The 23609-nt window shown below is 40.7% G+C and overlaps 3 protein-coding genes across 4 annotated transcripts in view; all 3 read left to right on the top strand.

Annotated features, from left to right (window-relative positions):
* Window positions 1–110: 110 nt before the first annotated feature.
* mcrip1 (MAPK regulated corepressor interacting protein 1) lies at window positions 111–5299 on the top strand. Of its 2 annotated transcripts, none has more exons than XM_080446621.1 (5): window positions 111–225; window positions 2158–2250; window positions 3048–3166; window positions 3561–3665; window positions 4367–5299. In XM_080446621.1, the coding sequence occupies exons 2-5, from the start codon at window positions 2243–2245 to the stop codon at window positions 4429–4431; spliced, it is 297 nt and encodes a 98-aa protein (XP_080302747.1). In that variant the 5' UTR covers window positions 111–225; window positions 2158–2242; the 3' UTR covers window positions 4432–5299. The 2 variants fall into 2 exon arrangements, with proteins under 2 accessions (XP_080302747.1, XP_080302748.1); XM_080446622.1 differs by having other exon boundaries at window positions 132–225; window positions 2161–2250.
* Window positions 5300–6931: 1632 nt separating this feature from the next.
* alyref (Aly/REF export factor) lies at window positions 6932–10049 on the top strand. Its single transcript, XM_080446350.1, has 6 exons — window positions 6932–7328; window positions 8817–8960; window positions 9080–9227; window positions 9313–9379; window positions 9474–9663; window positions 9793–10049. Exons 1-6 carry the CDS (start codon window positions 7065–7067, stop codon window positions 9805–9807), a joined length of 828 nt encoding a protein of 275 aa, XP_080302476.1. The 5' UTR covers window positions 6932–7064; the 3' UTR covers window positions 9808–10049.
* A 1583-nt stretch (window positions 10050–11632) lies between these two features.
* LOC308098008 (rho GDP-dissociation inhibitor 1-like) overlaps window positions 11633–23609 on the top strand; it is a 30083-nt gene continuing 18106 nt past the window's right edge. Inside the window, exon 1 of the mRNA XM_080446223.1 lies at window positions 11633–11707. The gene's annotated coding sequence lies outside the window, so the exon portion shown is untranslated. The remainder of the gene's footprint in view (window positions 11708–23609) is intronic.

Genomic DNA, 23609 nt, shown 5'->3' with positions numbered 1-23609 from the left:
ATAATAATAATAATAAATGAAGAAGAAAAAATCAATTAATAAACAACAACAACAAATAAACATAAAAATAGAAGAGTTCTTTCACTTCCGTTTCCGTTTTGCCCGGAAATGATTGGTTGGCATTGGCAACGTTTCCAGCCAGGCCTTGGTACAGCCCGGGTACAGCGTACACACACATTAGTCTGGATATACAGGAAAGCTAAAGAAAAACACGTCAAAGAAAAGGTATAACGGACTAGCTTATAATTGTAAACATTGTTTGACATTATGAATTCAGTGCATGAATCGTTTAAGGCCAGTCAACCTCTAGTAAATGTCTGTGAGTTAAACGATGCGTTGCAAAGCTAGCTGCAGCTAGCCTCAATAAGACATCAGTGTATTAGGGTTGCCATGTCCGCTTATTATAAGCGACTTTGGGCTTATTTTTCTGTAAAGTTGCTTGTAAATATTGGTTAGTTGCTGGTTGTGTTTTTTTGGGGGGGCTTGTGTTGTTGCTTAATTAGGCTTGTTTCCTAAATGTTTTAATTATTTGAACCAGTGGTTTCTCAAATATTTTCATGAAAATGTTTTGTGTCAGGGAGCATTTGTGTTGTTAGAAAGTTTAAACAAATATTCCAAATATTCCACATTTTATTGCAAGTTTTTGAAAATGGCAGATTACAAGCGAATAGCCGATTAAAGTGCTCATATGGCCCCATAGTCGTTTCTTTTCGGCTTGTTTTCCTAGACCTGGTTGCTTCTTTCTCTCACAGAATCTGGCAACACTGCCCGGTTAGCATCTAGCTAACATTGTGTTAGCCAGGTTATTAATCCATATTACAGTGGGATAGCGATGTCAACACATAAAGAAACACCCACACAACAAATCGGCTGGTATTTCTCTGTGATTTAGACTAACTGTCAATGACCAGCCTCGGCTCATAGTTATGTTATTATTGTTGCCTGGCTAGATTGCTTGCTGCTAACAATGCTAATGTTAGCCTGAAAACGTAAACAAAGCCCTCTAGATTCGCAGCTTGGTTAGTGCTCAACTGCTCATACGCTGTGTGTTATTTACCACAGGGATTCTTAAACTATTTTAAAGTCATGCACACACATTTGGCTAGGATGTGATTTTGTCCCAAGGAACATTGCCTTTGCTGTTGATTAAATATGATATTGGCTACACACGTCTACACCATCCCATGGTTAATACTAGTGATTATTGGAGTTAAAGGCCAGCTAAAATTAAAATGTTGTTTTTTCCCACACTTTTTAGAACATATCGGTGGTCATAATGGGGACATACTGCAGTCAACAATAGATGCCAAAAAAAGAAAATGAGAATAATGATTATAAAATGTGTTTTTTTATATACAAATATATATCAAAAGTCCAGTCTCAATTCCCTACTGTCAAACAAAAAAAAGATCTGTAACTCTGAGAGTGTACAAATGGAACCAGTGTGAAAGTGTACAAATGGAACTCCGAGTTATGGTGGTCCTTGAAATAAAAAAAAGTTTTAGAACCACTGGTATTATAATTGTATAGCAGACGTCTACAGAAGTCCACATACCAGCTGTGAGTGTGATAAAACCGGTTCCGGAAACTGTTCCAAATGTGATGGAATCGATTCCGGTTCCTTGATGTTGGATCCGGTTCCTACTGTTCCGGTTCCCAACCCTAACATCCACGTGGGTCATCGCACTCGTCAATGGCCAAAATCAGAGCTCATAACCAGATACAAGACGTTTACCTCTGAAGTCTGAACTGCGTCTGACGGTTCGAAGCTCCGGTGCAGTTCAATCCTGCCCTCATCGCTGTGATTGGCTGAGATGCACACAACCCCTGTTTCACTAGGAAATGCGTCACAATACGGAAATTATATATTTTCCCAAAATACAATTTCATATCTTAACTTTTAATTTATACAGTGTACTCGTCCTGTACCCTGTCATTGACCCCTGCTGGTCCCTTGACCCCAGCATTAAAACCACTAGTTTACATTGCTATATATGACTGTAAAGTGACTATATTACTTAATGATCGTCTCATCAGAACAAGGTGCTAAAATGTACCCGCTATACAACTTTGTAATTGAACTAAGTTGGTGTTGTTGATGTTAAGCCTAATCATACTTTCACTGGAAATGTTCTATTATCCATTCTTATTCAACAGAAGACTTTGGAAACTTCCTGTCCTCCACAAAGTATCCATTCACCACAGAGGAGCAAAGAGCAAGTGCAGACAGACTGCAAACAGAATGACCAGGTCTGAGGACAGTTGATGGCTATACGTAATTGTGCCACAATATTGTGGTGGTGGCATGATGTTACTTTTGATTCCAGACATAAGCACTTAATATCATCCTACATATAACAAGCACTGACACATTTAGACCACAGCAGCCCTGATGAAGACCTATTGTGGTCAAAACATGTTGGCATTTGCCTTGTTTTAATAAAGTATTTTTCCACCTTTTACCAATGAGTGCCCAGAACCTCTTTTTTTCACACTCGAAATTAAGTACTTTGAATCCAGCATCAGTCTTAGGCAGTATGATTTTGCAAGATATACTATCTATATCTAGTAGTTTGATGATTGATTTCAATGGGAGCAATGTGAAAAATATTTGACTTAATTATAAATCAATGACTAAAATGATGATCATTTCAATTCTTGAATTTCACCCAGTCTGAGAATACAATTGTAATCCGTTGTGGCTAGTAATTACAGGTGAAATCCAATAAATGAGATTCCCACGTTTAGCTTTTGTAAAGACATTGATAATGTATCACCCATGACTAATTGTCTAGCTTTACTCAAATAAAGAGGAGCACTTTTACAGAAATCAAATGTACTTTCTCCAGTTCATATTTTGTACTGTTGGAGAAGGCCTTTTGTGGTTTAAGTGACACGATACTGCTGTGCGCTTCTAACAAAGACTTTGTCTTTGAAGTTTACAAGAAAATGCAACTAATATCTTTCAAAATGGCAATATATTATTTTACTACTCTTGACTCCCTTGTATTTAGCTGTTAATCTTTGCTGTTCTCATGTTTGTGAAGCTCATCTGCTCCCAGGATGGTGAACAGTTATAAACGGACTTCCAGTCCCCGGTCCCCTACTAACAGTGGGGAGCTCTTCACTCCTGCACATGAAGAGAATGTGCGCTTTATCCATGATAGTAAGTGAAACATCAGATACTACTTTTTCTTTTATTCATGCAATATTCTTTGGTTTCTTTTCTGGTGGTTTTCAGTGTGCACTGAGCAGATAGATGCACTTTATTTGTCTGAGTGCGAGAGATTGTGTAACTCCATTGATCATGAAACATGCAATTCAAATCAAATTGTTTATAAGACCTTTTTCCTGTAAGAAACCAAATATCACTAGACTGCCTTTTTACCTTTTATTCAGTTGAACTTCACATCTTCGCCAGCCTGTATTTCAGTCTCTCTCCTCATGTCCCCACCAATAGATTCAGCATCCTCACGCACGATTCTCAGCACAGGATGGATGAGGCTCCTGAAAAGGGATGAAAATCAGAGTTAATGTTGTCTCCGTTTCCTCCTTCACAGCTTGGCAGTGTGTGCTCCGAGACATGAGATCAACACAAAACAGCGAACGCAATGACCGTGGACCACAGGAATATGTTGAAAAGAACCCAAATCCTAACCTACATTGTAAGTGCCTGGCAGTTACAGCTTGTGTCCACCAAAAGGCTTATGCTTATTTCTCACTTCACTTGACAAGAATTCCCCCGATTTTAAACCCGATTGCAGATCGGCAACTGGAGCCAGTCAGAGGTCAACAGTCAGCGCTAATTATCCTTCAGTGTAACGGGCTCAAGAGCCCTGACTTTGCTGACCCACCGTCAACTCCTGTTGGCTGACAAACTGACAAAGACTGTAATCTGACCGTCATAAAGTCTGCACATTAAATCTGACTCTGAAATACCTTAATCTGCAATGTCTTGAAACAGCCCTTATCCTGCCTTCACAGCACACAGCCATGAACTTGTTCGACCAGTCACCAGAAGTTCAGCGACTGACAAGTTGATGGCTGCCTGAACACTGAGCACTGATCTAGTCTCACGGGAGACACTCGATTAGATACATTTCTAATTTCTGGGTCACATTTTTTGAAAAGTGGTTAAAGACTGCCACCAGACAAAACAAAAAATGTTACAGGCATGATTAGACCAACCATGTAGCAACTGCGGACTTCTGTTACAGCCCAGCCAAAGTGAGATGTCCTTAGACTTTTTCTCTGGCAAAACCTACCTAGACATGTTGACTTGTGATTCAGACCCTCCGATGTGAGACTAGCAATGATCAAACCCAGTGCAAATAACACCGTCCTAACTCTCTGTCTGTTCTTGCAGCTTTCACACCAGTGGACCTAAGTGACCTCAAGAAACGCAACACACAGGATGCCAAGAAGTCCTAGTCTTTCCTGTGATGGTCTAGCAGATCTTTTTCTTCCCTCCGCCCGCTATCCTCGGGAACTTTTCCCCATCAGCCCTCTTGGCCAGTGTAGCTCAGACAGCTGATCCCTTCTCTAAACTCTGGACCATATACCTGCCTGTTTCTGTCTCTCTCTCTCTCTTCCTCTCTCTCTTTCTCTCTCTCTCTCTCTCTCTCTCTCTCTCTCTCTATCTCTCCCTCTCCCCCTCTCTATCTTTCTCTATAAGAAGGAACGCAAGAGGACTGGGATTTCAAAAACAGAAGTTCTCCCCCCTCTTGGATCAAATTTGTTTTTTAAACTCATAAATTGTTCATATGCATTCTGTTTTTATGTGAACGGGACTGACACATACTTTCATCTATGCTGACATCCTGAAACTGAGGCACAAACTGTTCACAAACACTGCACAGGAAACAGAAAGACTGCAGTCTTAAATAGGAACACCAGGTTCTTTACAAATCTACTAATTTGACCTTGGAGGCAAATGCTGAAGGGCTGACTTTTATGTTTTATTCTTTTTTGGTTTTTCGGAAGATAGTTTGATAGATAAATTGTAGAAGTATTGGAATGGCCGTATTAAAATCAGACTATAGGTCAGTTTATACTCCATCGCATGACAGTGTCTCTTGCCGACAAGAACAGATCTTCGTAACAACACGTCGTATCACTGTCGTGCGACAGTATAATATTAGGTATAAGGGTGAGTGTTGGTGGAAGCCAAATACAATGTAGAATGCCAATGTTTTTAATATAAATTTCCCTCTCTCTAAAAGGACTTAAAGTTGAGATCTTCCCCTCGGTTGACTTCCCAGCCTTGAAACAAAAGATTGAATAAAAGACTTTTACAATATCCCTACTTGCTTTGATGTTGAATAGATGCCAAATTGAATGCTATATGTACTGCACATGATTTTTACCATCACCATCTAACATCTAAATTATGCACATGAACCGAATATTCATTTGTTAAATAAGCCATTTTGCCTACAGAGTTGTTTGGTAGCTAGGTCCAGCCTAACACTAGTTAGTAAAAGTAAGATTATTGTATGATGATTGGAAACAATTAATGAGGATCAAAAAGATGCTTTCACTGCAGACCTTCTGACATGTTATATCGTTTAAACACAGCATTAGGCCATAAACTCCACTAATGTTTTTCAGCTCATTTGCTTCAGCTGTATTTAACTCTTCTATGTCTGCTGTGAAAATGGTCTGTTAGGGTCTGTTCTTTGGTGTCCCTGTGAACAGGCCAAGCTTTTACTGTCATTCTAAGCTGTGGTTATCCCTCTATGGCAGTGATTCTCAAGGTGGGGTCTAGGGACACCAAGGAGACGATCCAAGAGGGTTCCACTTCCAGGGAGTCCCAGCTAATGATTGATAGTTCATCTTCACCATTACTATTACACATACAAGTAAATACAACTAGAGAACCTCCAAGAATGGCTATTACCATCACAGTTTCATTATACATAATACAAGTTCTACACCGTAAAGGAATGCAGTACCATATGACAGACCACCATATAAATGATATGGCTAACAAGCGTTATTTTTTAGATTGGGGTCCTTGAAAAATATCGTATCAAATAGGGGTCCATGGCCGAATACATGTAGGTCCTTGACCTTGAAATTGAAAGGGTTGAGAATCATTGCATTGTGGCAGGTCAAAATGTCTGCTGTGAAGAAGGTCTTATGAAAATGTTACGAGATTTCAAAATATGTGTTCCTGCTATGAACCATGGATGGACAACTGATCTATAATAAGCTCAGATGTAGAAAGTATTGATCGGTGGGATCATCTGGGATGATCTACGACACGGAGGCGGAGCCTCCCGACGTTGCGGGATTGTGTTACAGCTACGCTACGCACCCAGCGTTGCCAGGCTTTGCGAGAGAAACAAGCAACCAGGTTTACGAAAACAATTCCAATAGAAGCGAGCCCTTCATTGGCTATTTGAAAATTGCCGATCTACAAGCTCACAACGCGTCACGATGCAACGCGTTGTGAGCTTGTAGATTCGGCTATTTTCACAAGAAAAGTATTTTTGAAACATTTTAACAACACAAATCTTGTATGGGGGTCCCTGGCATGCTGGCATAACATGTTTTCAGATGGGGGCCCTCAGACAAATGTCCTTGACTTGAAAATGAAACACTGGTTTAAACAACATTAGGAAGCATTGAAATTGAGGCAAGCCCAAATAAGCAACTCCTAATGCTCCCATGTGGCTGGCAAAACACATTTTCACGAAAATACTTGCGAACCACTGCTTTAAATATATATATATATATATATATATATATATATATATATTTTTTTTTTAAAGTAAGCCTAAATAAGCAACTACACAAGCACCAATATCTACAAGCAACTTAACAGAGCCCAAAGTCGCTTATAATAAGCGGACATGGCAACACTATACGCACCTCCCTCTATATAAGCCAGCTGGCCCACGTCACTGACCATTCTCCATTGTAACTATTCCAGACAGACCGCTTAGAAGAGAGAGATAGGGTTGCGTGTAGTTAGGGACCAAGGAAGAGGCTAGGGTGTACAGTACTACCATTTTCTATTTCATTCAAAAGTTTAGCTTTTATTAAGGCTCGGGCTCATAATGGCCGATAAAATGGATATGTCCTTAGACGACATTATCAAACAGAACAGGTCGCAGAGAGGAGGAGGAGGAGGAGGAGGCCGCGGTGGAAGAGGCCGTGGTGGTGGTCGTGGAGCTGGCGGCGGTGGTGTCGACCGTCTTGGAGGAGGAGCAGGAGGCCCCCGGGGAGGATTTGGCGGCCGGGGCGGCGGCTCCGGCCCCATGAGGGGACGACAACAGAGCCTCAACCGTGGTGGTCGAGGCAGACCGACGCCGTACAGCAGGGTATGAGCAAAGTTAGAGGAATCATGGGCAGAGAAACGGGAGAGCCTGAGAAATGCCTGGGCGACATCCTACTAAATCTTCACTAGCTACAACCGGCTAGCATGCTAGTCAACCACGAGTGTTTATCCTCCCATATAAAGAGGAAAGCTCACTAGAATTGCGGTTAAAGCATTGAAATGGAAGTTGTGTGCATACTAGTCTGTCCTCTCCCCCCCCCCCAACCCGTTTGTGTTTTCATCCTTTTTTTTTCTTGGAGAAGAGGCTTTTGGAAGCGAGCTAGCTTGTCGGCCATGTTGGCTAACATGCTAATGTTGGGATCGTCTGCTGTGCTAATCTACACAAGGCCGTTGGCGGCGCCATTTTGAATCCTCAGATCTTGTGGTAGTCGTCAGCGGCCAGTAAGCAGTGCTCTCACCCCCTCCCAAGTGTTGAAGCGATGGCAAAAGGAAAAGGCACCTCCTCGCCGAGAAATGCATCAACAAAAAACGGAAGATGTACCTCCTCTATTGGAGCGTAGCGTGTGGTCCTGGTTGTCCCGACCGGGCGGCCTTTGTTTGGGAGTGGCTGGCGGGTTTACACGACACTGCCCGTCGGGTGGCTTTCAACCGGTGTGGCTGTTGATTGTGGATGGAGGTGGAGCAGTGGACTTTAAACCCTCCTGATAGTGCTTATTTTAAACATACCGTCACTACTAGAGTGTGAATGAGTAACTAGTCACTCCGGCTCCCAACCAAAATGGCGTGGTTTCAAAATGGACGCTCGCATAACCTGCCATTGCATAGTATGGATAGATGACCGTTTTTCCTAGCTTTATTTCGCTCCATCCCTCACTCACGGACACTTCTTCCATTCGAGCCTTTTTATGGCTGTAAATGAACTCTTGGGCGGGCCAGGGACACCTCGAGCAACGCCGGAGGCAACGCTGTTGAGGACAACCAGTGTCTACCTGAGGATCATCTCCCTCGAGATGGCCGTCTGGGGAGGCGCAGATGGCAAGAGAAGAGTGGGCAAAATTGGTAGATGGGTGGGCACTGGGCAGTTAGTAGTGGTTTTGTATAGGCTTAGAACTTGTGGGGCTTCTGCCATAAGTAATATGGGGATTCTGCCATAAGTATGTGAATAATGTGTAGTGGTCAGTGTTGGATGTTAGTAACATTTGCCACCTAAATTGTTATTAATGGAACCATACATGATGCATAGCCCAGTTAACAGGAGTGTGTATAAAAACTACTGTTTTAGTTCTTACTTCCAATGTATTTAATTTCTTTATGTATGAACTGATGTACTTGCACTGATAACCTGCATGTAGTAGTGATTGGGTGGGCAGAGAACATTCGGGACCTTCTTGGGGGGAGGGGGAGCTCTGTACACCAGCCCTGTTGGAAGTGGAGCCCCTGCTTGCCCCAACACCCGGCCGTGTGGACTCTGTGATTGACAGAGACAGGCGGGTCCTGAAGTCAGCAGGTGCGTTTCTTTCATCTGTTGCAGCCTAAACAGCTTCCGGATAAGTGGCAGCATGACATGTTCGACAATGGCTACAATGCAGGCGGCGGAGGAGGCGGCGGCGTGGAAACTGGAGGGAAGCTCCTTGTCTCAAACCTCGACTTTGGCGTCTCTGATGCAGATATCCAGGTACTGGCAGAGCCCTTTGTGATTTTGATGACACAAGAATGGGCTATATTTAACTATAAAAGCAAGCAGTGCTTTTTGAAATGTTATGATCCTGACGTGTCTGTCTCGTTCTTTCATAGGAACTTTTTGCCGAGTTTGGTACTCTGAAGAAGGCTGCTGTTCATTATGACCGGTCTGGAAGGAGTTTGGGGACTGCAGATGTCCACTTTGAGAGGAGGGCAGATGCCCTGAAGGCCATGAAACAGTACAACGGCGTGCCACTTGATGGTAGGTCTAGCTTTCATAATGCATGTCAACATGCTTTGACCTCTGAATTGACAAGTGAATAATTATTTGTCTTGTATGTTTTTAGGGCGCCCCATGAACATACAGCTTGTCACCTCACAGATTGATAACCAGCGGCGGCCTCCCATGCAGGGGTATGTGGCACCAACTCATCTGTTTATTAATTAAAACTAGCCTCACTAGTTTTCTTGACAGTTGTGTAATTGGCTTTTTTTCCCCCCTCCTCAGTATGAACAGAGGTGGCGGAGGCATGACTAGGCGTGTTGGTGGCTTTGGAGGCATGCAGAGAGGACGTGGAGGCCGCGGCGCAGGGGGACCCAGAGGCCGGGGGAGAGGTGGCCGTGGTGCTGGTGGTGGCCCCAAAGTGCAGCCTACTGCAGAGGAGCTTGATGCCCAGCTAGATGCATACAATGCCAGGGTATGTTCAGTGGTGGATGGCACATGTCTATTTTTTTATTAAATTGACTGTATAAAGTTTCAGGAAAATTAAGTGTATATTATGTATTTCCTTTTTCAGCAAACTAATTTGTGTTTTTTGTCTCCTCAGATGGACACCGCTTAAGGTGTAGAGCCATTGTCCACGGTTGTTTCCCTTCCTGTCTGCACAGAAGGGCAGTTCTTGAAATGTGCAGGATATTTCGTGTACCTTGTTTTTCTCCTTTTAAATGCTCAGTGTTTTTTACCATTTATGTTTTTGAACAAAAAAACTGGTTTTGACTGTAGGTTAGGGGGTGGGGATTTCCCTTTGCCTATTCCTTTCCCCTGTAGTTTGTGTAATAAAACCTGCAGTACATATTAACCATATATTGACTCTGCGTTTTATTTGTTTTTTATTGTTGAATCTTCATACGGTTAAAGGTATGGCAATGATTTACTTTGGTTAAAATAATTGTTAAAAAAGCTCTATAGTCTGATAGTACTCAATGCTATATAGTGGTTCTGTAAAGAGTCTCCCATGTCTCTCCAGCTCTTAAACTAAATGCATTTTCAGTGCACTCTCCTGATTGACTTAAATTGTGTCACCTACCTGAAAATGTACTTTTACTGAGCTGGAGAGACCCCTGTGACCGAACAAACGTTGTTTTGCAATGATTACTATCAGAATATAATACTTTAAAAGAATTACCAAAAAAATCACAGTTTTTAATGGTTATTGTTTCACACTAAACCAGTGTAGATGCAAGAAGCAATGCAACATATTTGCTACTTGGTTTGAAAAGTCTGACCTTTCCTATTCCAATGAGGAATGTTTATACTGTATGTTAGACTGGGTTAATGATGGGATGAATCATGTGAGTCTTAAAAAAACTGACTCTGCTAGCTTTGCTCTTAAGCTAAAATATTGATAAGACCAAATGGATGGGAGAGTTTATTATCAAACTGCCTATACGTGCTGCCAAATTTGTAAGCCTATTACTTCAGTAAAACAACTTGGGTGGAGATGGCCATTGAGACTGTGTAGTGTAACTAATGATACAATTAACATCGAGATGGATTTCAACCATACATTTCCGCTCAATCCAGAGTATTGGACACGTTTGAACTTCCTCAGTATGTTACAACCACTAGATGGCAGCCTGCTTCTAAGAATGGGACTAACTTTGATAGTTAGACAATGAAGTTTAGTTTGAGTTAAGCTCGGTTGTGTAAAATAGTGAAAGCATCGTCCCTAACGATTTACTACAGTCAATATGTATTCCATATTCGATATTCCAATCACAAGGTTCCGTGTTGACGGCTGGAAATCATTTTAAGTATTTGAATTGGCAATTTTCTTAAGCACTAAGTGATTTAAACAAATGTATGTATTTGCTAATGAGGCATGTCTAGGTGGCAAACATAAAAACGATAAGCTTTGGGTATTGGTATTCCCGGAAGTCGCGATGACGAGTGCTGTGCTGACTAAAAAAAGGTGATCTAAAGTTACCACGAACAACGTTTCCTGTATGGCGCTGTTTGTTCAAATTTAAATGAAAGCATAACCTAAATTACAATGTTTTATTCTTTGAGAAGGTGAAAGTCTAAATGAAATGTAAGTAATACGATTCCTAACCAGTCTGCCGTTCCATTTGGGTGACCTGGTCAGTCTGAGAAATACTTGGTCAATTTGACTTCATCTAGCAAGCTTAGTGAACTGTACAACATTGCAGTTCTTGTGCAACCTGTGGATCCGTTGCTATTTTCAGCGAAAGCTTTCCACACGATAACAGAAAAGATACTAGCATAGAGCCTTGAGAGACCCCGCTCAACCATATAGGGTTTAAGTGGTTAAAATTACTTAAATACATTAAATGAAATCTAGCTTGCGAGCCATCAATGCTTTTACTGTGAAAGTATTCTACCGGAAATGGTAATGCTAATTGTGTGAGACTTGACAGAGCAACAAGCTGGGACTCGCATCGCCATTCAGACCATTTCAGAGGCGCGTATTCCAGCAGCATACTAACTACAGCAGCACAAAGGTAAGAGCCGACAACCATCGTTTAACTACACTCTTCAAAACCACGACTTTATGCTTGAAGAAGGTTTTTTAGGGCTTGAGTTGTGGCTAGGCCGTTTTGGTTGGCAATAATAAGTCCATCTCTGGTCATAAATAAGACATTGTTAGTGAGGTTAGACACCCAACGAGGAACTTCCAACTCTGATGGTTTCCTCAACTGTGTCGCGTGTTGCTCTAGACATACTTTCATTGCGTTGCACAGTAATCTGTGAACTGTTTTTATTATTATTAATCTTAGTATTTTCTGCGAAGTTGGATGGCAGTTGGACCAGCAGCCAACGTGAGCTATTAACCTGGATTTGATCTGTGAGATATGATCCTCCAGCCTGCATAGTGCTCAAGTGACATCAGTCGAGCCCTGTGGCCCAAGGGGTATTGTTGCTTAAGTATTATTTATTTTGAACCAATACATTGATAGCTGATAGGGGACGATGATTATTCATTTAAGTTATCTGAGAAGTTTGGTTTACCTCCGAAAATGTATGACTAGAGTTTATCATGGCGGCTATTAGTGTGTAAGTCACATTTTCTCTCACTTCCTGGAACTGACATGGCTTTTCCATCGGTGGAGGAGTTTGAATGTTGGATTTCTAGATGATGGCTCCAGGCTCCTCCACACCCTGTCTGTGTCAAATCAACCATTTACTTCCTAAGTAACTAAGTACATGCACTCAAGTACTGTACTTAAGTTAAAAAAAAATGAGGGGAATATATTACTTTTTTAAGTTACCATACTTTAGTTTTACTTCTACTCCGCTACATCTCAGAGACAAATGTTGTACTTTTACTCCACTGTTATTTTAAAACTTTAGTTACTTCGTAGATTTTGATTATTATTATTATTACAAAACATACATTAACCACTTCAGCCCTATTTAAACTTTGTCTATTTGAAAATAGCCGACCTACAAGCTCACAACGCATCCTGATACACCACACTTTAGACAGATGATAACTTGTTAAACGGGACTTTCTGAGTTAATGAGTACTTTTACTTTTGGTACTATATTTTGATGCCAATACATTTGTGCTTTTACTCAAGTAAATTTTGATCACCGGACTTTTACTGTTTTATTTAGTGTTTTTACGTTGCAGTATTTATACTTTTACTTAAGTAAAAAAAATTGAATACTTTTTCCACCACTGGATTCAGGCACTGTTGTTGAAAATGCTTGTATATTCAATTGGTGTAGTGGTGTATGTCTGGAGAAATGTGTATATAATCTTGGCAAAAAGTTCCAACAGTGACCTGTGTAACATTCGCAGAAACGGTGACACGTACTCCGAATGCTGCCAACCTTGTTCATGTTAGTGTTTGCAAAGTTCAAAGACTGCAGCTAATGTTTGTTCATAAACACACTGAAGGGACAGGGGTTCTTTTTTGTTTTTGAAGGAATTTATCGTTCTGAATGACCAACCATTCACTTTATTGCCTGCAACAACTTTCAAACAATACCTGGGGGGGGGGGGGGATAGGGGGCAACTTTGAATAAAATATAAATATAACTTATATGTCTCTCTGATATAGTATAATAATATATTGACTGAAACCAATATTGTAGTCGTCTTGAGGTATTATGATGACTTTAATAATTCCCATAGTGGAAATTATCAAACAGAAACAACCAAATACAGATATTAGAAATGTAAAACAAAGGGACAAAAGTACCAATATACTCAAAGTGGTGCTACAAGTGTTATCTGGTTGTCACTGCTGCTGTGTAGCATTGGCTTACTGGAATCCTTTGTCTTACTTGTTTCCATTCGCCGCAACATATATTTCCAAATGGCTGCGGAGAGAGAAAAGTGCAGGTTGTTTTCTTGAGTTTTCCACTAGGCAGAGTTGAGAGGAGTCATAGGAGAATGCACGGCTGGTATAGTGCAAATTAATATTGAAACGGTTTCAAATATTCAGAATTAATGGGCTGTATATTTAAAAATGTATATTTGTGAGTTGTGACAACACTAAATGCAATGTCCACTGAAATATAAGAATACAGTGTATATACCTTTAGTATACCCTCCACTACGCTACTGACCGATCTGACATACTCTACCTTAAGTTAACGTTAGGCTGAATGTATTATAAACGATTGCACTATAAACGATTGCACAACAGTTTACACAAGCCTGCTCTACACATAGCCTCCCTTTCCTTCCGTTGTGTGATGAATGACAGTAGTATATCAACTTGACTTACTTGACTTAAGCCCTTTGCTTTGTAGTATATCAAGTGGTTCCATGATCACTTAAGCCTTATTTTATACTTTAAAAAAATGATATAGAAAGTAGATAATAGTACGGAAGTTAAAGGCACTGTGCGTCTCTGACTGCACAAGAATCACAGCTGTGAAATCCCAGCATACAAACCAGATGTCATGTCACTAATCTGACCCCATTGGTAATTGTACAATTTGACAGACCACAAAGCTGTGCTGCATTTCCGCATTGTACTTTAATTCATATTTAACCAAAAGGGTCATTTCCCTGACATCTGTGTAACTTAAAATGAATGCTACATTTTAAAGTTTGTGTTTGCTACAAGCTACTGATGGCATATAAAGTGCAAAAGAAGATTCATACAGTTATTTTGTCTCTAATCATTCATGGACAGTGGGAACCCATTATGCCCATGAGGCATTGCGACTTTTATTTATTTATTTAAAGTTATTTCGGGGACATTTTCAAGCCTTTAGTTTATTTGTCAGCGAAAGTGGAAAGAGACAGGAAATGGAAGGACATGTAGCAAGGCTGTCCAAGGACTGAGCCTCATGAAGACATTCACTCCTCTGCTTCTGTAAAAAAGAGGGATAATTTCTATTCTACAAAAGCCAACCATACTGTTTTTCCTCACCTTTAGTTGTTTTGTTCACCTGTCATGAAGTGGCACGTCAGGGACACACAGGGATACTTAGCAAGTCTTTGTACAAGATCCTTTATTGTTACAACTCATTATACAAGTAAGACGCGCGAACGCGGTAAGCGAACGCAAAAAAAGAAAAAAAAGAATGAAAAAAAATATTTAAAAAAAAGTAACCACTAAAAAAAATATTTTTTTTTTTAAATAAAAATCTGCGTTAAAAGGAGCATCTTAGAAAAATACAAATTCACAAAAAAAAAACTTGGAATGTTTTTAAACAATTCAACAAAGTGTTTGAAGTGCCTGTTTCACCCACTTCCGGGGGGCGGAGCCAAAATCCGAGCCCGATGTATTTGTTCGTAGACCCCCACTTAGGGGGGGTAGAAAAAGTTTCGGAGCGATTCGGGCACTTTTCATTTAACATGGGGTTTCAATGGGGAGTTTTTAGGAGCCTTCTCCGGGGCGTGGCTTCCGGGGGAAGGGGCGGGCTTAAACACAACCTTGACAGGTGTGTTCAGTTTTCAAAGACCTTTCATTTGATGTATGGTACGTCTAAATTGGACATTTACTTATGTCAGAGGAGCTGCAGACAGGCAGTGCACACAGAGACACAGAGACACAGACAGAGATGCAGTGCACACAGAGACACAGAGACACAGAGAGAGAGAGACACAACCCAAGCAGGGTTACATAGTAAGCTCCACTTGGTCGGAGGCGCGGCTTCGGCATTGTATTATCATGGGATATATGCTTTTGTCCAGCCATTGTAATGCTATAATTGTGTCCTCCATTGTTCAGTTCTTCCTGTACCTCTACAGAGGCTGTTGCTGGGGGAGGCAGACAGAATGGAGGCATGTTTCTGAGTTGGGCTGGGTGATATGAATTCAAATCAGTATCGTGGATTATTTCAAACTTTTGCCTCGATTACGAACAATCTACTTGTGATCTTTTAGATCGTCTATTTTCACTATTTTCATACGCCACCATTGTACAACAAAGTATGTTACAATGCAGGGTTAAGTTGACAATCAGAGTTGGTTATTGCTTATAAATATCAGTTTCAATATATTTTCAGTTGATTACCCAGCCCTATTTCTTAGAGTCTCTAGTAGAGCAGAAGGGAGAAGCTCTGACCTTTGAGCTGCCATAGTTGCTCCCCTATTCACTCCCTACTTCCTGGTGTTATTTTTGTATATAAAATCTACATTTCTTAGTGAATCTCTCATTGTTGTGGAGCATTTTGTTTATGATAAAGATTGTTACATGACATTTTGATTTCCCAGTAATCCTGTTATCAATGCGCTGGCCTGTCGGTGGGCCAATGGCATTATTACACCAATCCTCGGCATTCCTTTATCCATCCATGCAATAACTCTGAGAGCTTTCAGCGAATCTCTTAGTTATGCCAACATTGTTCTTTTGAAGCAGTTTGTTTATGCTTAATGATGAAGATGATACAGATAGCTGTGTCATTCTGATTCCCCAGTAATATAACCTGTTGCCAATGCAATGACAGTCACAGTATTACACCAATCCTCAGTTTTCCTTTATTGTAACTCGGGAGTCGGGAGTGCTCTCAGCAAATCTCTTAGTTACACCAACATTGTTCTTGTGTAGCAGTTAACCGGTATGCTTAATGATGAACATAATAAAGGTTGCTACGTTGCTTCCCCAGTAATATAACCTGCTGGATCAATCAATCAGCAATCGATGAGGCACATAGGAGTAGAGACAATATTCTAGGTGGTGATGATTATGCTTTATGTACATATCATGGTCAGAAGTACATTAACACTCATGTCAGTGGTACGGTAGTTCTGCCTTGAGCACAGGGCAGAGATCATAGTTATACTGTCGCTGCTTCGAGGACAAACTGAACCATAACAAGATAGGCTGTACCAAAACAATAGCTATTGGGCCTAGTGGAGACATTTAGGCACTTACAAGCTGTCAAATATCATAATGTATTGTAGAAGTATTAAAGGTAGAGTAAGTGATATTTTTTGGTTAAAACAAAAAGTATTTTGTTAAAAGGTTAAAGCAATATATTCTGATAGTAATCATTGCTATAGAGTGTTTGTTCAGTAACAGATGTCTCCCTGTCTCTCCAGCTCTTTAATAAACAGAAAATACATTTTCCGGTAGGTGTCAAAATCTCAGCCAATCAGGAGAAAGTACACATTTTTAAGCTTCATTTTTTTTTTGTGTTCCAGTTCCAATTTTGTCTGCTCATTTCTAAGTGTCATCACTTCCAATTTCACTTGTTTATCTATATCCTGATTGAGTTCTCTAACCTAATTGGATAAAATGGGAAATGAAACTGAAACTGAAATGAAAATGCTTTTTCTGTTTTATAAAGAGCTGGAGAGACAAGGAGACTCCTGTTACTGAACAAACACTCTGTAGCAATAAGTGCTATCAGAATATAGAGCTATTTAACACTTATTTTAACCAAAGAAAATCACTTACCCTACCTTTTAAGTGATGGTAAAATTTAAAGGTTAGATATAAGCAGCCATATGACTTCTTCCTCACTTGATTGACAAACGCCCTCATCAGAACATTTTGTTGTTCTAAAAAGGCACAGAAACTTAAGATACTGTATCAGTTTTCTTAAGCTAAGCATTTTTAAAACATGTTTTAAAAACAGCATAAAATTTAGATTACTTTAAGCATTCACACATAACTTAACTTGTCTCACTTACCATGTTTTACCTATGAAGTTAAACATGTGGACTAAAATCTACTTTTCTGAATAGCCTTTCTGTCTTTTTAACCAAAGTAACTCAGTTTCTTACAATTTACAACAAAAAGTGAAATTCATTTTTGAACAACACCCAAGGCGCTTTTTCTTTGTGCAGCACGACAGTAACCAGGAACCTGCCCCTTGACATTGCCATTGATTGACCCAGCATTTACTCTTTCCATTTATAGAACGGACCACAACATACCCAGAACACGCTTAATCAAATGTAAAATCAGGCGCATCTGTCCTTGCAGATAAAATCAAGTGCACCTCTTTGAAGTGAAACCCTTTGCTGCACCATTACATTACAATGTGTGGTTAAGCACTCTATAGGATGCGAGTCACCAGTGTCTCACCAGGAGAAGGAAGCACCCCAATCACGTCTTGAAAGAAATCGCAGCCTGGCGGTACGGCCTGCCACTATAGTGCACACTGTTGAGACTAGGCTAGCAGCGCTAAGATAAAATAAATGAAAGACTGGTGCCAATGTGCTCACAGTGTAGCATAAATCCGAATCCACACATCAGACACACAGGATGAATCCAGTGCAGCGAAAAGGGAAGAACTGCAAAGGTTTAGGCACACTCACGAGAGATTTACTGACAGGGAGGATCAAAGACACTGTATGTGTGTGTGTGTGTGTGTGTGTGAGAGAGAGACATCTGCAGCACAGCGCTAATGCCAAAAGACAGTTAGCACTGTGCAGGGGCCAATGGCTGCCAACTCAAGGCAGGGTTTTGAGCAAGTCTCAAGCGAATGTAGATTTTAGAGAGCGTTGGACTCTGAAAATATTCGGTTTCCAGCCTAAACTAAAACTAAATCGTTGAATTCTTCATTCTACCGTCAGCCTGACTGATCCATCGCCTCATGCGTGTGCAAAGACAACGGTGTGAAGACAGCGTGGTCAGATGAGAGAATATGGCTTTGCAGTGCTATTGAAGACAGGAGGTTTATGAACTTGTATCATCTAGCTCAGGGGTAGGCAACCTTAGGCACGGTAATCACTGGCACACTGGCATAAGTGTGAGAGAGATGATTTTTGGTTCACAATAAAATATTCGTACAAATGTAGTAAATTAAATTAAGTCCCCTCACATATGTTTACAAATTATTTACATCCTGCACATAATTCTACATTAATTCAAACTCTGACTGAGGATGGAGTCTTGGATATAGGTGGGTTATTGTCTAATGATCATCGTGCTGATATGAAAGAAAATATTACGAAAGAAGAAAAAAAAGGTTGTTATATTAATGGACAATCAGAATCTGTTGGAAATATTTTATTTTGATGTGGTGTCATAATTAAACTTATTGTTGATATGGCACGCTGACTGTCAAGAAAATAAAAACATGGCACTTCATGTCAAAAAGGTTGCCGACCCCTGATCTAGCTTTTCCATGTTTCGGGGGTGTGTAGGGGTGCAACAGTTAGTTAAACTAATTGATTTAATTGATTATAATTAAAGGGTAATCAATTTTAATTAATCACTTTGGGAGGAAATTGGGAACTTTCAACCAGGCGTTCCTATTTTGGGCATGTCACAGGTAAAAACTTTCAAAAGTACAGTAGCTAAAATAGCAGATCTTTAAGTCGTTAATCAGATTTGTAATCGATTAAAAATGTTGGGTTTGCCAAATGTATTATTTCCTTTACACAAGATCCTGATATGTCCCTGTGCTGTAGACCAGACCACTCACTGTTTACTTTAAGAAGGCTTATGTTATCATCTCTGTCTCAGAAGGGCACACTGTATCATCTCTGTCTCAAAGGGGCACACTGAACTCAGTAATTGATCTTTTCAGCTTCCCGAGGACACTCAAAACGTCTCACTTGGGCATCTTGTGAAGCTTGTGCTGTTTTTGGCGTGAGACTCCCATCGGACGACTAAATATACTGTAAATCTGGCTTAAGAGGTTTCATCTGGGGAATCCTCTTGATTTGTGACCACTGACACTTCTAAACACCCCTACCACCTCATTAGACGTAATCCTGACCTCTGTACCTTTCTTGTAGTGTTGCTAAGAAACAGTCGCCTAATCTCCCGTCTCAGCTCCTCCAAAACCCCTGGTGTTTTTTAATGGTGAGCTCCTGAGCCATCTGAGCAGATTATCTCGCTCTTAGTTGGTGCCCAGTGCTCACCGGAGGTAGGCCTGTCACAATTATTACATAATCGCCTGACCACAATTATTTGAGCTAATTGCAATTATAATCGTTGAGAATCATTTCCATTCAAAAACAGCTGGATGAAACAAATGAACACAAATGTCATACTTCCATCATTATTTCCATATCGTTGTCCTGGCTCATATAAACACTCAAGCTGGCGTCAATCTTTTGGGCATTTAGGGCATTTAAGATTTTCATACGTTTTACAAAATAGTAATCTACAAGCTCACAAAACCTCGATGTGATGCTGCTTGTTGATCTATTTTTTGTTGTGGGACATTTTCTTAAAGTATAAAATTATGAAGAATATGGCCTGTTTTGACCATTTCTTTTTACTGGTTATTGTCAGTCATTTCTTTGCATATTTAAATTCTTTGTCATAATCTGCCCTGTGCAATTTCTGTTTACAAAAGCTTAAAGGCAAACGGAAATGTATTTATTCATTGCCAAAAACCATCGTCATGATCTAAAATGTCATGACAGCCCTAACCGGATGCAGCGTTGAGCGGGTAACGGGGAGAGAAGCATGAGGTTGAGAGGTTCAACAGGAGGTGTTTTTCTTTCTTTCTTTTTTTTTTTATCATTGTGAGGATGATGACCCCAGAGTCTTCCTCCTGGAAGTGGTGCAGCTGAACAATGGCTAGGCCTATGTATGGCTCTGTCAGCCTAGCATGCAGCAAGTTTGTTTGTCTGAGCTGCCTGGAATGCATTTAGCTACAGAGTCCGTAATGTTCATATTGTTCAAACTAATCAGTTTTATTGAGTTGTCAGCGATGTCCGTTAAGCGGACACCTCATTCATTCTCTGCTTGACTGGTCTAGGCGTTGACTCGGCTGTTGAACAGCTCCTAGCCCTATGGCCACACTAAAGGTTGGCTAATTGTAACCTTGTTACTCAATACACGATGACATGTCATGTGACAATTGAAAGGGACACGTGCTGAAGTAGTACACATTAGCCGCAACCGCAAGCATGATGTCATCGTGCACAACGGCGAGCAGGTCCCACACTTATTTGCGTAGGCTATAGTCTATTGTCTTGCTCTGAATGTGAGGTCCTGTTGTAAATACCAGACTAAACTGATATTGGATGACTGGGAGGAGGGGGGCTAAGATTTGTGAACATATTTTAGCTGCTCAACTCTCTGCTGCCGTTATTGCTGAGTTTGTGTTGTTAAAGGACAACTTTAGTTTTTTACAACCAAGGTTTATGTTTTAGATTGTAATTAAAGAAAATAAAGTAAGAGTGTTAACATTTTTTAATTTACTGCTTTCTATAGTTTTAGCAATTTTCTCGATCTTTTTTACAGTGGGCGGGGGCATTCTGTCCGGTGGCTAAATATGTATTTTTTTACACAATAACACGGTGTTTTCTTTATTATTATTTACAGTAGCTCTTCTAGCCCCCAATAACTCACATCTGGCCATCAAAGACCACAGGACCTTTTTTATTGTGTAAAAAAGGCATATTTAGCGACCGGACAGAATGCCCCCGCCCACTGTAAAAAATATCGCGAAAATTGCCAAAACTATAGAAAGCAGTAAATGAAAAAAAAATAACACTCATCATTTATTTACTTTAATTACAAGCTAAAATATAAACCTTGGTTGTAAAAAACTAAAGTTGTCCTTTAAGCCCACATTTACACATGTATTTTATTGTCCATGTTGGACACTTGATTCAGTCCATTGCAGTGGTGTAAACTGGCCATCAAGGTCACCACTGGGGCGCTCCCCTAGAGTTAGTGTCGAAGTGTCCTTGAGCAAGATGCTGAACCCCTAATTGCTCCCGATGAGCAGGTTGGTGCCTTGCATGGTTTCCTCCGCCATCGGTGTATGAATGTGTGTGTGAATGGGTTAATGGCACAATCAATGTAAAGCGCTTCGGATAGAAGCGCTATATAAATGCACCATTTACCATTTACCATTTAAACCAGTACCTGCGTGTTTGTCCTAGAAAATTCTGATTCAGGTTCTCATGACGAAGCTCCTTTTTGTAAGCCTACAGACTGATTTTTACTATGTAATGTGATTCCTGCTTATCAGCCCTGTCACACTGTGTAGTATATAACTTTTCCACTGTCACTCACTGTGTGACAGGTGACGGTGCTCCCTGGAATAGCTTTGTGGCAGCTGTCAGATTATACAATTAGGCCCCAAATCTCGGCTACAGCTAGAACTGCGTCAGAGGCTAGTTCTACATGATGGATCCGCTCATAGTTGGGCATCATTGAAACCTTGTGGATCACTGTATTAGGCTTGTATTCCCATGTCCCATGATCCATGTGCCCGTGACAGAGTCCAGATTCACACATTTATACCAGCGATCGATGTCCAGTTCTCCCAGCTGGAGGCGCCAAAAATAGCAGATCTTGTGAACTTGTAGTACTATTTTTGACTGATAGTGAATTTAGTAGTAGTCATTCAGTTACTGTTTGTGCTTTTGTGGATTGTTTGAATGTATACAGTACATCATGACAGAAGTGAGTGCAACCTGTGCAATACCACTTAAATGTCAAATGATTCAAAGTTTTATAATCTTAGTAATTGCTTCACTTCTAGGTTGAAAATGAGGGTATTTGCTATGTAAAATGAAAAAATAACACTTGAGTTCTGGTAGGGTCTTTATTTTTAATATAGTAAATCTAAACTGTTAGTAACTTAAGTAATGCTGAGATTCAGATATTTTATTTCTTAAATACTTCATATTTCCACCTTTTTTATTTTGATGATTTATTCATAGCATGGAGGATACCAGTGTTGAGAGTCAGACAATTGGTTTCCAGCTGCTCTTTGCTGGAGGGATTGTGTTGCTCTACCTTTCTCCTTAAATTACTCCAAAAGGTGTTCTATTGGATTCAAGTCAGGTGACCAGGTCAGGTCATAGCCTATTTGTCACTATTTTCTTCCTTAGAGGCAGTGTGTTTTGGCAGATTTTGGCAGTGTGTTTTGGATCAGTATCATGCCGGAATATTCCTCTTCTGCCCAGCTTGTGGACACTGGGAGTCATCTTGTCGGCCAGTATTTTGGCTCCACAGGCATTCATTGGCACTATCTACATGTGTCATTTCCCTCCCTCTGATTTATCGCCACACCACTCCTTGACTCCACGCCCTCAGTGAAGGCTTGGAATGTGGCCGGCCATTCCACATACTGCACTTTAGGATGTGAGTAGGCCTGTTACCCCAAGGATGGGGAGAGAGCGGTAGAACCCTAGATGGACGGGAGAAAGATAGGATAGCCTTATCTGCTCACCCCCAACGCCCTTGTCTCTCTGACAGGGAGCCCCTCGCTCATTCTCTCAGAGAGAGTGGCATGCGTTCGCACACGCAGCTGAGTTGCCAAAACAGCATACTGCTGCCGGAACAGGAATTTCTGCTTTTATGAGAAGTGAGAACACGGAGGCCCCGTTAAAAAAAAACACTCGGTTCCTGGTTGGACAACGTCCAGCTATTTAATTTCAGAATCAGATCACAATGCAAAGCAGAAGAGGCGTGGATAGTGAGGGGCGTGGACAGCGAGGCCTCTGGTGGCGCTGAGTGGAGTTTATTAACCCATTAAGACCTGGAACGCATCTGTGTCACTTTTTGATTTTAGCTAAAAAGCATTATTTTACACTTCAGCTATTAAAAAAATAGCAGATATACAAGCTCATAGCGCGGCACTCGGTGCTATGCACAACCATCCTTGTCCCTAAGTTGCGTGTTAAATGTTATGTAGGGTGTCAATTGTATTGTTTGTTTCTGTATGTAGGAAAAAGGAAAAGGCATGAGTACTGTATATGTTTTTGCTATAACTGCCCAACTACTACCTATGCTGAATAAAAATCATAAATTAAAAAAAGGAGTGACAGGCTGTGACTTTGTCACTTTTGGTGCCCAGTATCCAGTAAGAAAGGGGGCTGTAAACTATGGGTCAAGGTCAAGTCTATTAATGTTCCAAACTGGGAAATTTATGTTACAGCAGATAATAAATCAAAACTCTGAAACACAGTAAACATACATAAACAAGACATGGACAGGGGTAGTTTCAGCTTTTGATTAATTGCCTACAGCAGTGGTTCTAAAAGTGAGGTCCAGGGACCCCCAG

This window comes from Gymnoscopelus braueri (assembly GCF_963280865.1).
Source record: "Gymnoscopelus braueri genome assembly, chromosome: 13".
NCBI lineage: Eukaryota > Metazoa > Chordata > Actinopteri > Myctophiformes > Myctophidae > Gymnoscopelus > Gymnoscopelus braueri.
The sequence above is the reverse complement of the archived record's forward strand: the minus strand, read 5'-3'. Positions and strand labels throughout refer to the sequence as shown.

Excerpts from the sequence above, each read along its gene's own strand:
- mcrip1 (XM_080446621.1), top strand. Across the intron at positions 3,167-3,560 it reads TGTGCGCTTTATCCATGATA|CTTGGCAGTGTGTGCTCCGA; the intron begins GTAAGTGAAACA and ends CCTCCTTCACAG. Across the intron at positions 3,666-4,366 it reads CCCAAATCCTAACCTACATT|CTTTCACACCAGTGGACCTA; the intron begins GTAAGTGCCTGG and ends CTGTTCTTGCAG.
- alyref (XM_080446350.1), top strand. The coding sequence starts at position 7,065 with ATGGCCGATAAAATGGATATGTCCTTAGACGACATTATCAAACAGAAC. Across the intron at positions 8,961-9,079 it reads TCTCTGATGCAGATATCCAG|GAACTTTTTGCCGAGTTTGG; the intron begins GTACTGGCAGAG and ends GTTCTTTCATAG. Across the intron at positions 9,228-9,312 it reads CAACGGCGTGCCACTTGATG|GGCGCCCCATGAACATACAG; the intron begins GTAGGTCTAGCT and ends GTATGTTTTTAG.